The sequence below is a fragment of the Mastacembelus armatus genome, chromosome 22 (genome assembly GCF_900324485.2).
Source record: "Mastacembelus armatus chromosome 22, fMasArm1.2, whole genome shotgun sequence".
In the NCBI taxonomy this organism is placed as follows: Eukaryota; Metazoa; Chordata; class Actinopteri; order Synbranchiformes; family Mastacembelidae; genus Mastacembelus; species Mastacembelus armatus.
Window position 1 is genome coordinate 3,785,144 of NC_046654.1, and position 13,600 is coordinate 3,798,743.

The window sequence follows — 13,600 nt, forward strand, 5'->3', positions numbered from 1 at the left end:
ACCAAAATTAACTACTACAATGAAACAAGCAAAAGACCTTTTGTTATTCCATCTCTTTATTCTAATACTATGTCATCATTCTTAAAATTGTCTCGGGTTATGAAAAGGAAACAAGTTGAGGTGGACACACTCCAATAGAAAAAAATACCTGTGTGGTCTGCTCTGATGAAAGTGTGTTAGCATGAATACTGATCTCTGTACAGCTCCTGTCATCTCAAAATCTACCTAAAACCTGAACACAAGTCACTCGGGGAAATGTAAGACTACAGCAATAATAAATACCGATATAACTCACCTAAACACATGAAGAAGAAGAAGTCAAATGATTAATTTGCACTTGGACCCCTGATTATCAAGGTGTTTAGCAGGAATTAGACTTTCACTATTACACTTCCTGAGAAAGGGTGAACACACTACAGCAGGAGAGATGGGAAAAGGTTAAAGCCACACATTACCTTCGTAACTGATTTTCTACATTGAAAAAAATCAAGCAACATGAGTTGAAATGAGTCCAAGAAGCTGATCAAATATCATTGTTTTTATCCATATGTATGATAAATCTACAATGATTAGAAATAACTGACATCATATTATCCCCTGATCTCATCACTGCAACAAGCCCAACGTCCAAGTCATTTCTAAAAAGGTTCCTTCTCTTATCTTTAAAACACTTCATCTGAGAACATGTTACAGATAAGTTCACAGCTGGAAATATGATCTTAAACATATAGGCTTTAATATGCTCTTAAAGGAAGAGTTTGACATTTTGGGAAAACTGCTCAGTCGTTTTCTTCTCGCCAGAAGAAAATATTGACACCATCCTGCGTCTGTCCGAAGGTAACAAAAATAAACTAAAATGAGAGTTTTATGAGGTTATGTGCCAGACCATTGCTTGAATGGGACCAGTTAAGTTTAAAACTCTCCACTGGTTATCTGGCAACCAACAACTAACAACTTTAGTTTTTGCACATTTAAACAAAGTTAATGTTATTTTAATTAGTTAGCCTTAGAGGTGCTGGTGGGCAGATTTTTTTTACCTTTGGATGTTACAATAGTGTCAATCTTGCCATTAACTTTCTGCAACAAAGCAAATAAGACTACTGATTTCCCAAAATGTCAAAGTTTTGCTTTAAGGATTACTATACTTAAAGGTGTAACACTGAATTTTTCTTCCTCATGGCAACTCACCCTTTATTGGTTTAATGGTGAAAAAGGTGATGAGACCAGTATCACCCAGGATCAAACCCTGGGCGTTAATGTACATCTCCTGGATGTTATCACACCATTATAATATAAATACTATTTCATTATAAAAATGTAGACAAAAATTGTACTGGGTCAAAAGTCAAATGTTGTCAGTGTAGCAGCTTGACTTCTTTTGTTTGAGCTGTTTACAGAGAGTGACTGCTCTGCTAGAGGCTGTGTGAACAGCAACTAGACTAAACTGAACAGTAAATGCCCTTGACTCTTTACAACCCTTGATGAACTGGTTACACTGGCAGCTAAACACCAGCTCACTGTTTAAAACAAATCCCCAGGTCAGATGATTTGTTTTACAAAAGGAACGGGAGGTAAATACTTGGTGATATGATCAGAAATGAGGAGTTTTAGTTTAGGGGGATGATTTGTCAAATCTTTTCATCATGCAACGTTTTAAGAGTTCGGGGTGAAATCAAGGACGAGTCAAGTCCTCCTTAACCCGCTAACCTTCTAAAATGGCCAGAGTGAATAACTAAAGCTCCACACAAAGAGCAGAGTCAACAATATCAACTGAAGGCCACATAGAGGTTAGTGAACAAGAACTTGTTGAGACTGAGCCGATTAGTAGTTTCCTTGTATATGTCACTATCAGTAGTCTCCTGTATCTATCTAGTTATTCTACAAAAGCAGCTCTGAAGGCAGGGCAGGGAACAAGGCTCATAAAGGTTTAAAAGTCCATGGAAAATATTAACTATAACATACTACAAACTTCAGGTCTATAATGTTGGTTGTTGAAGTCTAAGCCATGCTTCAGTGCTCAGGTCAAAGTTTGCCTCTGTCATCTGTAGAAAGGACAGGAAGGGTCTCCAAAAGTCTGAAGTCTGTGACAGCAACTCTGCACATGAAGAGGAGACTCTGCATTTCCTGCCTCTTTACTCAGAGGACAAACAGTATGAGGTCAGGTGGTTGGTAAAGCCTGCTAATGCCACTTGAGCCTCCAGCAGCAGGGGCAGGAAGGTCCACAGGTCAATGTGCCCAGGGGCAGGTTACACCGTTGTGTGGCGACAACTGTGGGAGGAGCCTGAGCCTGAGGCGGCTGCTCCAGACGGGGACGCAGGGTCTTCGTCACTCGATTCGTTCCGCTCATCTTTGTGGAGGCCGAGGCTGATGTGGCTCTGCAGGGCGGCCGGGGTTAACCACTCTTTAGGTAGGCAGCTCTGCAGGAAGGGGATGCAGGAGCTGAAGTAGGCCAGCCTGTTGACCCAGCGTGGGATTTCCCGTCCACACAGCAACTGAGAGAAGGCAAAACATGTGACATTACATGTACTGTCTTCACTGAAGTTAAGGTCATCTGTTTTGTCACTTTTCTACTGTGAACACACTACATACTCAAAACCTGCTTAGGACGTGGATGCACTATGGATTATTATTATTATTTGGACAGTCTACAGTCATGCTAGCAGCACTTTGGCATTACAATGCTTTGAGCTAAATGTTTACCATGTTCACTACCTTAGTTTAGTGTGGTAGCGTGTTAGCATTAGCACAAAGCAGAAAGTTTAACTGAGGCTGGTGTCACTTTGTTTTTCAGGTATTGAGCCACAAATCAAAATTAAAAGTTTGATTTGCTGGTGAGGGCGAACATGAGAGTCTATAACAAACCCTGGTAATCCATTCAACCCTCTTTGAGAGGATAAAAGAAATGAAGTCAGGGATCATAAAAGTTATAAGGATTCATCCTATGGGAACCATGAAAAAAACTTATTAAATTTCATGAAAAGCTGAGCTGTTCCAGTCTGGATCAGGCTGGTGGGGCCACTTACAGATTCACATGGCCATACAGATAGCATAGACAAACATTTGTAATCTAGAATGCCAAGCCAAGATAACCCTGATGACATAAACAAGGTTATTTTCACAGAGTTCAGAAAGCTTCCCTCACTGATGCTATGAGACAGTTTCCACAGGACTCATCCAAATGACTAATCTGATGTTTATATGTGAAACTTCTGCCCCTTGATATGTGTTCATGTGCTCAAACCTTCACGCAATAGGGACATTTTGTCTCACTGATTTATGGTTGATGCTCAGAACAGTAATGTATCTTATCGTTTGTAGAGCAACGTGCAAGTTGGAACAAAAAGAAAAATTTTCGACAGTAACCACAGAATGTGACTGACCTCAGACAGTGAGGAGGAGAAGTGGTTGCAGTTTTTGTGCATTAGATGGTAGGCATTCCCTTTGAACTCTTTACCCAGCTCCTCCATGATTTTGTCTATGTCCTCCTCTGTGAAGTCTGTGGTGCCCAAAACAATGGCCTCCCTGTTCAAAAGCAGACAAAGAAATAACTGCAGACCTATCTTCACCATTAACATTAACGGCGCCACAGTGGATTGTATGCTACAACTGAGTACACTCACTTGAATTTGAATGTCTCTCCCAGCTCAGTAACGTTGCCAGGGCTGATCTCAAAGATGCCACTAAAAGGGTATGGATGACCCCCGTATGCAAATTCTGTGTGGACAAATGTGCAAAACACAGGTTAACTTTTCAAATGGAAACAGCAAACAACTGCAGTTTCACAGAAGCATGTAATTAACCACCACCGCACTTTACTTAAACCATTAGGCCTGGCTAATTACAGCTCTCTGCCCTGTATTTACAGCAGTATCATAGAAAACAAGGATGAACACTAGGGGAGCCGCACATTGAACATCATCAGTTATGTATGACTTCTGAATATGATATGAATCTATACACTGTAATGGCAACGTTTCATCCATATGGGAACAGTATGCAAAATGATTTTATCAATAATATGTTAAAGCAAGTCCAGCACTTCATCACAACACAGATAGAAATACTGTACTTTTTACTCCACTACATTTATGACAGCTTTAGTTAGGACTTCCATTAAACATACATACGAAACAATGATGAGATTATAAATGAAATCAAAATAAATGCACTGTTACAGAGTAAACTGCCCAATAGTACATAAAACTTTAACCTTCACCTAAACCAACTACACCTGTAAAACACTACTTCTATTAATCATCTAATAATATAACCTGCAGCGCCCAGTTCACTTTTAATGCAGTGTTGCTGCTGTTAGTCAAATAATATCAGAATATGTCCATCCTCACATTATACCCTTTAGAATATGTTTAGTTATCAGCTGAAGGATAAAAAATACTTTGCTACAAGGGAAAATCATGCACGGAAAGTCTTATAAAAGTATTATCAACAGGATCACAAAAAGTATAGTAAAAAGTAATAATAGTACTGTATAAAATCCACATTTAAAATATCCCATCTTTTCATAACATGTTAAACTGTAGCACTGGGAGGTGACTATTCACAGACCAAGTTGAGATGATGAAATATGTGCAGCATGAAACAATAAATTACTTGTGTTTATTTTATGCCGTATTTTGCCTGCTTGTTGACATTTTGAAGTTTGCTGAATTTCATCTGACAGCGATGGTTTAGAAATTCAATGAATAAAGCATCAAATCAAACAGCTTTATTGTTGCTTGGGATCATTATGCAAAAATATGCTGCTAGCTTGGTATATTATGCTGAAATTCCATTAAAAAGAGTGATCTCCTGCCTTAGTAAGAACTTTATTTTGACTATCATCATATTTCTTGTGTGCAGAGCCAATATTTTAGGTTGCAAGGGCATAATGGAATACCCATCGATCTAGTTTCACATTGGCTTGTCTCTCTATTTTCAAATCACATAACACACACACACTGTGAGTCAGTGGTGACTCAACCAAGAGAAATGGGGCCATGTTATTAGGAGCACAACTCCATATTCCATTTTTAAACCCAGACTTCATCTGTGTCTGTGAAAACAGCCTCATACAAACCTTGTGAGTGTGTTGTGATGTTACTCTGTCTGACCAAACTGTCTCTCACAGACAGAAAAGAAGTCTGTCTTACCTCTGCCATAAATCTCAATGCCTGAGTGGAAAACTCCAATACCCAGATTGGAAGTGTATTCGTTTATCCAGTACTGCAGAAAAAGGGGGAGAGAAACACAGTTAGGAAGAGGGCACCATTTAGGATCAATAGAGAGCTGTAGAAGGCAAGAAACACTGCAGCAGCACCACAGAAAATACTGGAGGCCAATGTAACATCAATTAGTGCGTCGTGTCATATTGTCAGTCTCAGAAAAAAAACTGGCTTGCTAAATAAATTATACTCAAGGAAAGAGAAGCTGATGTTAAAAAAACATTATGTTTAACCTTCCATTGACAGCAAATACTCATTAACTCAAATTCAGGCAGAAGAGAAGGGAAGCACAAAGGACTCTTCATCTGCAGGGGCTGGTTTACTGCAATCAATCACACAGTGAGTGTCACATCTATCTGATCTGCAGGTTTTTAGATTACTGGAAGAAAAATCACACACAAGAAAAGGACCTGGTCATCAGTCAGCGTTACAAACTGCTCTTCACTGCAGACAATGAGGATATAATTTTTGGCTGGACAGGACACAGCTCCCTCACTCCCGTCTCCCTGAGGAAACATGTGAAGAGTTTTCCACGCTACTCCAGCTGTCCCCTATTAATAATAAAACATGTTTCCGGCTCAGAGTGATATAATAAAAGCATTTCCGCTGCTTTTCTTTGTGTCAACACTTTCTTCTCATGATTCTGCAGTGACCTCTACTCCTTTCATACCAGGGAAGGATGGAAATCTTTTGACCAGGGCAACCTCAGCTTCCTGCAAGGACAAATTCTTCCACTTAAGTGAAATGAGATTGTCACTTTCTTGTTCAGATAAATCAGAATCGTCAGCAGTTCTCCTGTATTCATGAAATCATGCTGCATGCCGACTCTGCTGCAACGATCCATGCAGTCTCCTTTCAAGATACACCGTGCACAAACCGCACACATCTACATGTTGATTTCAAACTGAAGATGATCAATTCATCATAATGTCTCTTTGCATGATCCACTCTCAGCAGGTCTCTCTGCCTCCTTGTGTTCATGTGTTTAACACTTGGAAAAGTATCTAAGGTCAGCTCTGACTGTTTTCTCCCCCTCAGCAGCCAGTGCATGACCTGTTAAATCCCAGCACTGCAGAGCCACACTGGAATTAAATCAGCTGTTTGAGCAGCTGTCACTTCTGGCCCTGCTCAGGTCATCATCTGTGAGGCGGCTTGAAAGTATCAGGCGAGAGCAGGGAGCCCAACGCTGCACTTGGCTTTGTTTGAAATGAAAGTATCACGCTGTTGTTTTACAGTCCAAATATGTCGAACTCTTTAAAGCCCAAGGATGGCAGCACTTCAGAGAATTTAGCTTCCTGTCACTTCAGGGAGTAAAAATAATTACATCAAGTTGATCATCTTTAAATCTCCAGTCACTAACAGCCTTAGATCATTAAATGCAATTAAATGACAGACGGACAGAAGCTATAACTGACAAATACATTAATAAACATAATATCTGTAATTGCTTACAACTTTTTATTATTTAATTATACTGAATCAATAACAATTGAATCACTATATAAATATATACAGAGACTATGATAAATAAATGGAGTTGAAGTAAAGTGTTCGTGTCTTAATATCACACATTTTCACACAGGATATTGTTCAGCAGTACAGTATGTGAAGACCAGGCTGTGGGCACATGTCTGAATAAGGACCCTTGTCCTTTGCTAATGTGTGTGGGTTTCTGTGAGTGTGTACATGCGTGTCTGTTTGTGTGCATCATGTGAGCTGAGATGCACAGTGACAGAGGTCACAAGTTAAATACAATTATTCTGCTAAATAATGGCTGAATTAGTCGACAGCAACAATACTCACATCTGCAGCAAAGCAGACGGGGGTGTGTAGCTACAGCAGACATGTGACCCAGATGCAGTAAACCTTTCTTTGACTTATCCATGAGTTACAGCACTGCCTGACTCCCATGTCATGTTTCAGTCTAACTGGGCTCATAATATCTGTAAGGTGCACAGGTGAAACAGGTCTGGAGCTGCTGGCATAAAACACTGAGTAAAAAGTGAGTGCAGTTTGGACTCTTACCATATCATACACGTTAAGGATCACAGGTTCATTGGCCATGGTTCACACCTGAGCTGGAAAGGCAAACGTCTCCACCCTCCACGCCCCGCAGGAGTCACAGGGCCACACGGGGGACAGCAGGAGCAGCGGCGGCCAGGCTTCTGCTGGAGGGATGGAGGATGCTCATTCCCCTGCAGGGCAACAACTGCTGCACGGACCCAGGTCTGTAAAGTCCGGAAAACGTCCAAAACCGGACCAGTGAAGCTTAGGAGGATGTCACAGAGCCATTACAGCGAGTAAGTTCAGGAAAGCATGAAACTCATCCCAGCAGAGCAGAGCGAGGCGCAGCATCTCCCAGCTCCAAAAATATCTATTTTAAGGAAAATATGCTCAGAGGATGTGAATTTACGAGATAAACACAGCAGCTCAGAGTATCAGATCAGAGGTCATAGCGCGATCCATACCCGACATTAGGGGCCTACGAGTGCCGAAATCTGAAGCAGGCGCCCTCCTGTCATCACGGGCGGAAAGGGGACAGGCAGGGCGGGCCGATGTGCACGATGGAGGCGGAGTGCGGGCCATTTTCACACGGAGGATGCCGCAGCAGCTGTGGAAGAGGAGTCCGGAGCCATGGTGGGTAATTACAGCTGACGGAGGAGTCCGGTCCAACAGCGGGGGCATCTCCGGCCACACCGGCGCTGCTGCTGCTACTGCTGCTGGCCCAAATCCGGCACAAACCCCGGCGACGTGACTCCTCCAACCGAACCGAGCCGTCAGCAGAAACCACTCTATGCAGGTTTAAAATGTATTTCAGAAGGTACCAAGACAGTCGAGATCGTCAGGCATCGTGAGGTTTTCGTCCAGCTCTGCCTCTGTCTCCGGTTTGATTACATCATATCTGCCTCCGAGGCACCATCCTCCAACAGCTGATGTGAAGCTGGTGGGTGTAAAGGAGCACAGTTTGTTACAGAACACAGCATTTCACTATTTCTGCAAAACATACTACTAATAAATACATTTAATTAGTTAACTAGTTAACCGACTGTTCTTCAAATTAACGCTGTAGTTCAGTAAAATCTTTTGAGGCAACAGGTTTTTGTCATTTTTTTGTGATAAAAAAAGAATAATAAACTAAACATATTTGATGGTTGTCTTCACCATAATTCATTTAATCTTCAGTTATCTATCATTACTATAGTTTTACCCCCGTTGTACTGTAATAACAAATAGAGTCCACTTTTAATTTGAAGGTAAACTGACCACATCCGGTGTTTTGGCTATCATCTGCAAACTTTACCAATAGTTTTCCAATAGTTTTCAAAGTAAAATTACAGTACTTATATTATACAGTGTTATAGTATATATGAGATACACAGTCAGCATTTCAACCTACTGTCAGACTTTGAGGACATACATAATGTGATAATTTTGATTTCATCCCTTATAATTTAATTAGTAAGGTCATTAAAAACATACCAACTCATAATTCTGACTTCGTAAACCAAAATTTAATGTAGTAAATCAAGAGTTATCTGTTAATTTTGACTTCATAGCCCATAACCTTCACTTACTAACTCAAACTTGACTTAATCACCCTTAACTTTGACATAGTAGCTACTGACTTTGATTTAATAAACCAAAGCTTTGACATATTAAATCAGTGTTTTCTTGACACTGTCACAATTTTGACTTAATTCAAAGTCTCATATGACAATTTCAGTTTGCTCTGTTTTTATTTTTCTATCTAAAATAAAAAAAGGTAAATCCAACATGAGTTTTTAGTTGGTGCTTGGTTGTCAAACACTGTAATTTATTAGTGTTTCTGATCTACTCTTCTGACATACTGAACATATTCACAATTTCTCTCAGCAGAGCCACATATTTACAGAAAAGATCTAAATACAGTCAGAGAGAATTACATTATTGATGGGCTGGACACACACAGCACACAATGCAATTATTCATCTGCTCAGTGGCTGTTACTGAAGGAGGACTATCGCTAGTGCAAGAAATAAAACATAAAATAAAATAAACTCATTTACAGAAATTCATCTCTTACAAAACTCTCCCTTCAAAGTAATTGGCTCAAGCTGCTTTTCAGCATAAAGCTGCTGGTCCCTCACCCAAAATAACAACTCCTTTACAGCATACTCCAAATTTCATATTCACCCCACGCAAAAACCTTTTACTGGACGGTGTGATTACAAGCACTGGCTGATGCAAAATCAGGAGAATGTATTAAAATATATCTGTGGCACAACTACAGCAGCATCTCATAGTTTTCAGTGGGCAGCTCACGACAATAGATATTTAAGGAATGCTTTGTTTTTGTGGTTTACACAAATGTGACATTCAAAGTGAAACTACACGGTGACACTTTGAACAAGTCTGGTGATGATCCACATTTTTCTCATTGTCAACAAACCGAGCGAACTGATTTTACTAAAAAGTATTGTTGTAAATTTCCCCTGTACACCACAGGGCTCCACTGTTGTCTGAAAAAGATTATAAGAAAACAAAAAAACAACCAAACAAAAGTCATCTTTACAATGAACACAGGCACTATAGTGTTTTTTTTTTTGAGGCACTCACATTCACTGTGCTGACAGAAAATACTGTCTAAAGCACAAAAAGCATGTAATACCACAGCTGAAAATAGTCCCCTACAGATGAACTATTTCCTTCTGTTATAGTCACAAAACCTACAGTGCTCAACTATTTTAGAAAATTACTGCACTGTTTTTGAAATTAAAATCATATATTGTGATCTGTTTATACAGAAGTAGGTCTCAAAGAAAAAGAAAAAAAAACGTGGACAACAGAATTATTTAGACATAAGTTGTGTTTAGTTTGGGGCTTTTTAACAAGATCTGTTGACAATAAGAAAAGAAGATCGCCAGCCATATTCTTTAATTTAATGGTTTTAATGGACATAATGGGGTGGTTTTTCCTTGATCATAAGGGGCAGAAAAAACACACCAGCATTACGTGGAACAGACAGAAAAAGGCACTGAAATGGCCATTACATGACGCAATTTATCACATTAAGCGCAGTTTTTTTTTCCCAGTCACATCTCCATCTGAGCAGCGGAGGATTCTGCTCCTCTTGTAATTCTGTGTAATAACAATGAAAATTCAGTTGCAAAATTTTTGACAGACTAAACGTACAGGGATGGGCACCCTATGTCACCCTCTGACAGGGCTGCCATGTAGTGATGGAGGTACAGAGAGGGCCCACACATGACTGAACACAACACTGTCTATCAGTTTTAAATGGACCCTGAAGCCTGATCTGAAGTCAGCCTGACTTTGCTCAATGACATTTTTTTTTTTTTTTTAATTTCCTTTATACAACCTCTGTGTACGAGCAGCTGTTTCTGCCTGAGCTCAGCCCAGCTCAGCCCAGCAGTAGAAATGTCATTTAGATCCACATTTATCTTCTTACCATAAGAAAATGATCTACTGAAAGTCACCTCTACTGTAAGAGAGCATCCAGTTGCATAGGAAGGCTGTCACAAAGCTACCATCAAGCACATAATACATATGGACATGGAGAAACTCATCAGCGACAACAATATCGACTAATCAAAAAAAACAATCTCTACTGTTTTAGAGTTTGTTCCCCCTTTCACTTCTTTGGCTTTCAGTAAAGTTTTTGATCTAAAAAAAAAAAAAAAACATATACAGACGCTGTCAGCTTAGCTAGGGCTTGCTAAGGTGTCGGATGTAGATGAGTGAAAATATGGCAGCAGCCCCTGCTAAAGCAGCCAGTACAGTCCAGTAAGACACAGGACTTTGGTGCTCGGGTTGGGAACCATTGGGTCCGTTTGTGTGACAGGGAGACTGGAAAACACAGACAAGAAAACAAGAATAAACATTAAAGCTGCACTGGTGGAGGCGTTTACAGAGAAATGCACTAATCTGTTCAAAACACAAATGTTGACAGAGTAGAGTCACACTCTGCTGAGATTACATTGCTGGAACGGTTTTCAGTTAGATCTAAAGGTCATTTCATTATTGATTAATGTGACGGTTATTGTTTTGAATAATCAACTGATGGTTTTTCCTTTAAAATTACAACAAATTGTGAAATTTACTGTGAATTTCCCACAGGTCATGTCTTCAAACATCTCATCATTTTTAAATGCAAAACCGAACCACTAATGCTGCTCCGCAGTTAGTTATTGGTCTATTGTGATTTGTAATTTGAAGGTGTAAAAATATGTTTGTTGTATATGTTGCATGTTGCTTTTATGTTTAAGTCAGCTCAATTATTTGAAGGGATCATGCCATCCACCTTCTTCAGAACACGGAGCTCCACGTCCTCCCCTGCCGTCCTGAACAGCTCCACTGCATCTCTATGTGTTTGACCCTCGAGCTTGACTCCATTGATCTGCAAAAACACACATGAAACAAAAACAAGTCACTTTTAATCAAATCAATGAACTTCAGTTGTGGCTGCTGTTACTGATTAGGTTCCTACATGCAAAGATATTTAGTTTTCTTATCCTCACAAGACAGACACAGAAACCCTGAAATATTGGACATTTTAGCTTAAATAATGAACATAATTAATTATTTTAACACTTGCTGATTATTTTCTGTCACTCGACTAATCAACAAATCAACTAATCATTTCAGCTCTGGTAAGTGCACGATAATACCGTGTGTGACGTACACAAAATACCTCCTCTACATCTTACACCCTTGAAAGGAGTCAACATTTCTTACCGCAAGGATCTTGTCTCCCTCCTGGAGTCTTCCATCCAAACCTGCAGCTCCATCTTCTTTAATTTTGGACACATATATGCCACTGTCATTCATGATATACTGCTGGTCCACGCCCCCAACTATATTAAAGCCCAAACCTTAAAAACAACACAACAAAAACTTGCATGAGACAGGGATTTTTTTTTTTTTAGTAACATCCAACACAAGCCCCGTTGTTTTCCAGGGCAGAAGTTGCTGATCCAATCTCCAACATTTATCTGAATGGATCAAAGTACAAAAACGCTGCTTCAAACAGGGTACTGGTCCTGGTACTGGTGTACTGGTGTACTAGTACTGGTGTACTGGTACTCAGAGGTGTCCCACATAACCCTCTCATGAAGACTAATGTGACACCCTTCACTGTGTCACATTAAGAAAGGCCGAGGATTAATCACTTTAAAGATTTCCACACAGCATCAAACTACAAAAATCACGTTATTAGTAATTAAATTGACTTGTTACAGCTCACACGGCCTCCACAGCCTCGTCCCCCTGCTTGCACTAAACGAAAACACGTGGTTAATTATTGTTTATTCGCAGATTAGCCTTTAGCTTCAGTAGCTTGACAGCGTTGGTTTTTCCTGCTACGTAGCTTAGCTGTTAGCGTCCCCCGCTACCTGCCCGTGAACTTCTTACCTGCAGGTCCGCGCTTCAGCTTTATGTCCACCACGTTGGGTGAAGAGTACAGGAAGCCATTCATCGCGTCCAGTACGCCAAACGACTAAAATAAGTCTTCAGGGAAACGTTGGCCAACTGTGCATCTGAAGGTGAGCTCATTGAGGAGTTTCGATTTGCTTCTCTCAGCAAAGTCGGGGGTTTGTGTTTGTGCTGCCCCCCGAAGGGTAGACACGGAACTGCAGGCTGACCTTTGAATGACGAAGCTGGGGTCAAATCGGAACCAAAACACACTGACCTGGCTGTTTATTAGAAAGAGGCAGATTGAAGTTACAAGGCTCAGTTTGACCCACCACATCGTGTGTAGTGTTTATTTGTTTGGTGTCTTTTTTAGGCATTTTGTGTTTGCTTTTATTTGGTCAGTATTTTTATCAGCTATTTTTGTTTTTGTTTTTTAGCTGTTTTGCATTTTTTTGTCGTTGTTTTGTCTATTTGTTATGTTATTCTTTTATCTGTGTCATTTGTGCTTTTTAGTGAATTTTTATCTTTTTCTATTTACTTTGAATATTCAATCATTTTATCATATTTAGCTATTTTTTACATTGTTTAGCTGTTTTGCATCTTTTTGTCATTGTTTTGTCTTTTTGTTGTTTATGTGATTCTGTAACTTTTATCTTTGTGTCATTTTCTGCTTTTTGGTGGATTTTTATCTTTTTCTAGTTGCTTTGAATAATTTTTTTGTAGCAGCCCTTCAATCATTAGATTGACTTTCCAATGGAAAGGTTAACAGCCCCTTCAGTTTTCTGGTTTAGAGGCCCCTGTGCTTGGTAGGCCTGTTCATTATTTCATCCATGCTATTAGGTACTCCAGCTAATAAGCCTTTCGTAAATATATAAATGATGTCTAATTAGAACCAATTAGGTGCCAATTTAAGTACATTTCCATGTTATTTACTGTTGGATGGCAGAAATCACCCTTATCACCCTTCA

The 13,600-nt window shown here is 39.8% G+C and overlaps 2 protein-coding genes across 3 annotated transcripts; both read right to left on the bottom strand.

Annotated features, from left to right (window-relative positions):
• Window positions 1-523: 523 nt before the first annotated feature.
• LOC113125702 (deubiquitinase DESI2) lies at window positions 524-8,866 on the bottom strand. 2 transcript variants are annotated; one of them, XM_026299358.1, is made up of 6 exons: window positions 7,691-8,866; window positions 7,248-7,596; window positions 5,151-5,223; window positions 3,621-3,714; window positions 3,381-3,522; window positions 524-2,492 (listed from the first exon to the last, which is right to left on the bottom strand). In XM_026299358.1, the coding sequence occupies exons 2-6, from the start codon at window positions 7,284-7,286 to the stop codon at window positions 2,247-2,249; spliced, it is 594 nt and encodes a 197-aa protein (XP_026155143.1). In that variant the 5' UTR covers window positions 7,287-7,596; window positions 7,691-8,866; the 3' UTR covers window positions 524-2,246. The 2 variants fall into 2 exon arrangements, with proteins under 2 accessions (XP_026155143.1, XP_026155135.1); XM_026299350.1 differs by having other exon boundaries at window positions 7,248-8,866.
• Window positions 8,867-9,001: 135 nt separating this feature from the next.
• Window positions 9,002-12,810, bottom strand: synj2bp (synaptojanin 2 binding protein). Its single transcript, XM_026299416.1, has 4 exons — window positions 12,633-12,810; window positions 11,958-12,094; window positions 11,524-11,619; window positions 9,002-11,069 (listed from the first exon to the last, which is right to left on the bottom strand). Exons 1-4 carry the CDS (start codon window positions 12,694-12,696, stop codon window positions 10,929-10,931), a joined length of 438 nt encoding a protein of 145 aa, XP_026155201.1. The 5' UTR covers window positions 12,697-12,810; the 3' UTR covers window positions 9,002-10,928.
• Window positions 12,811-13,600: the final 790 nt, after the last annotated feature.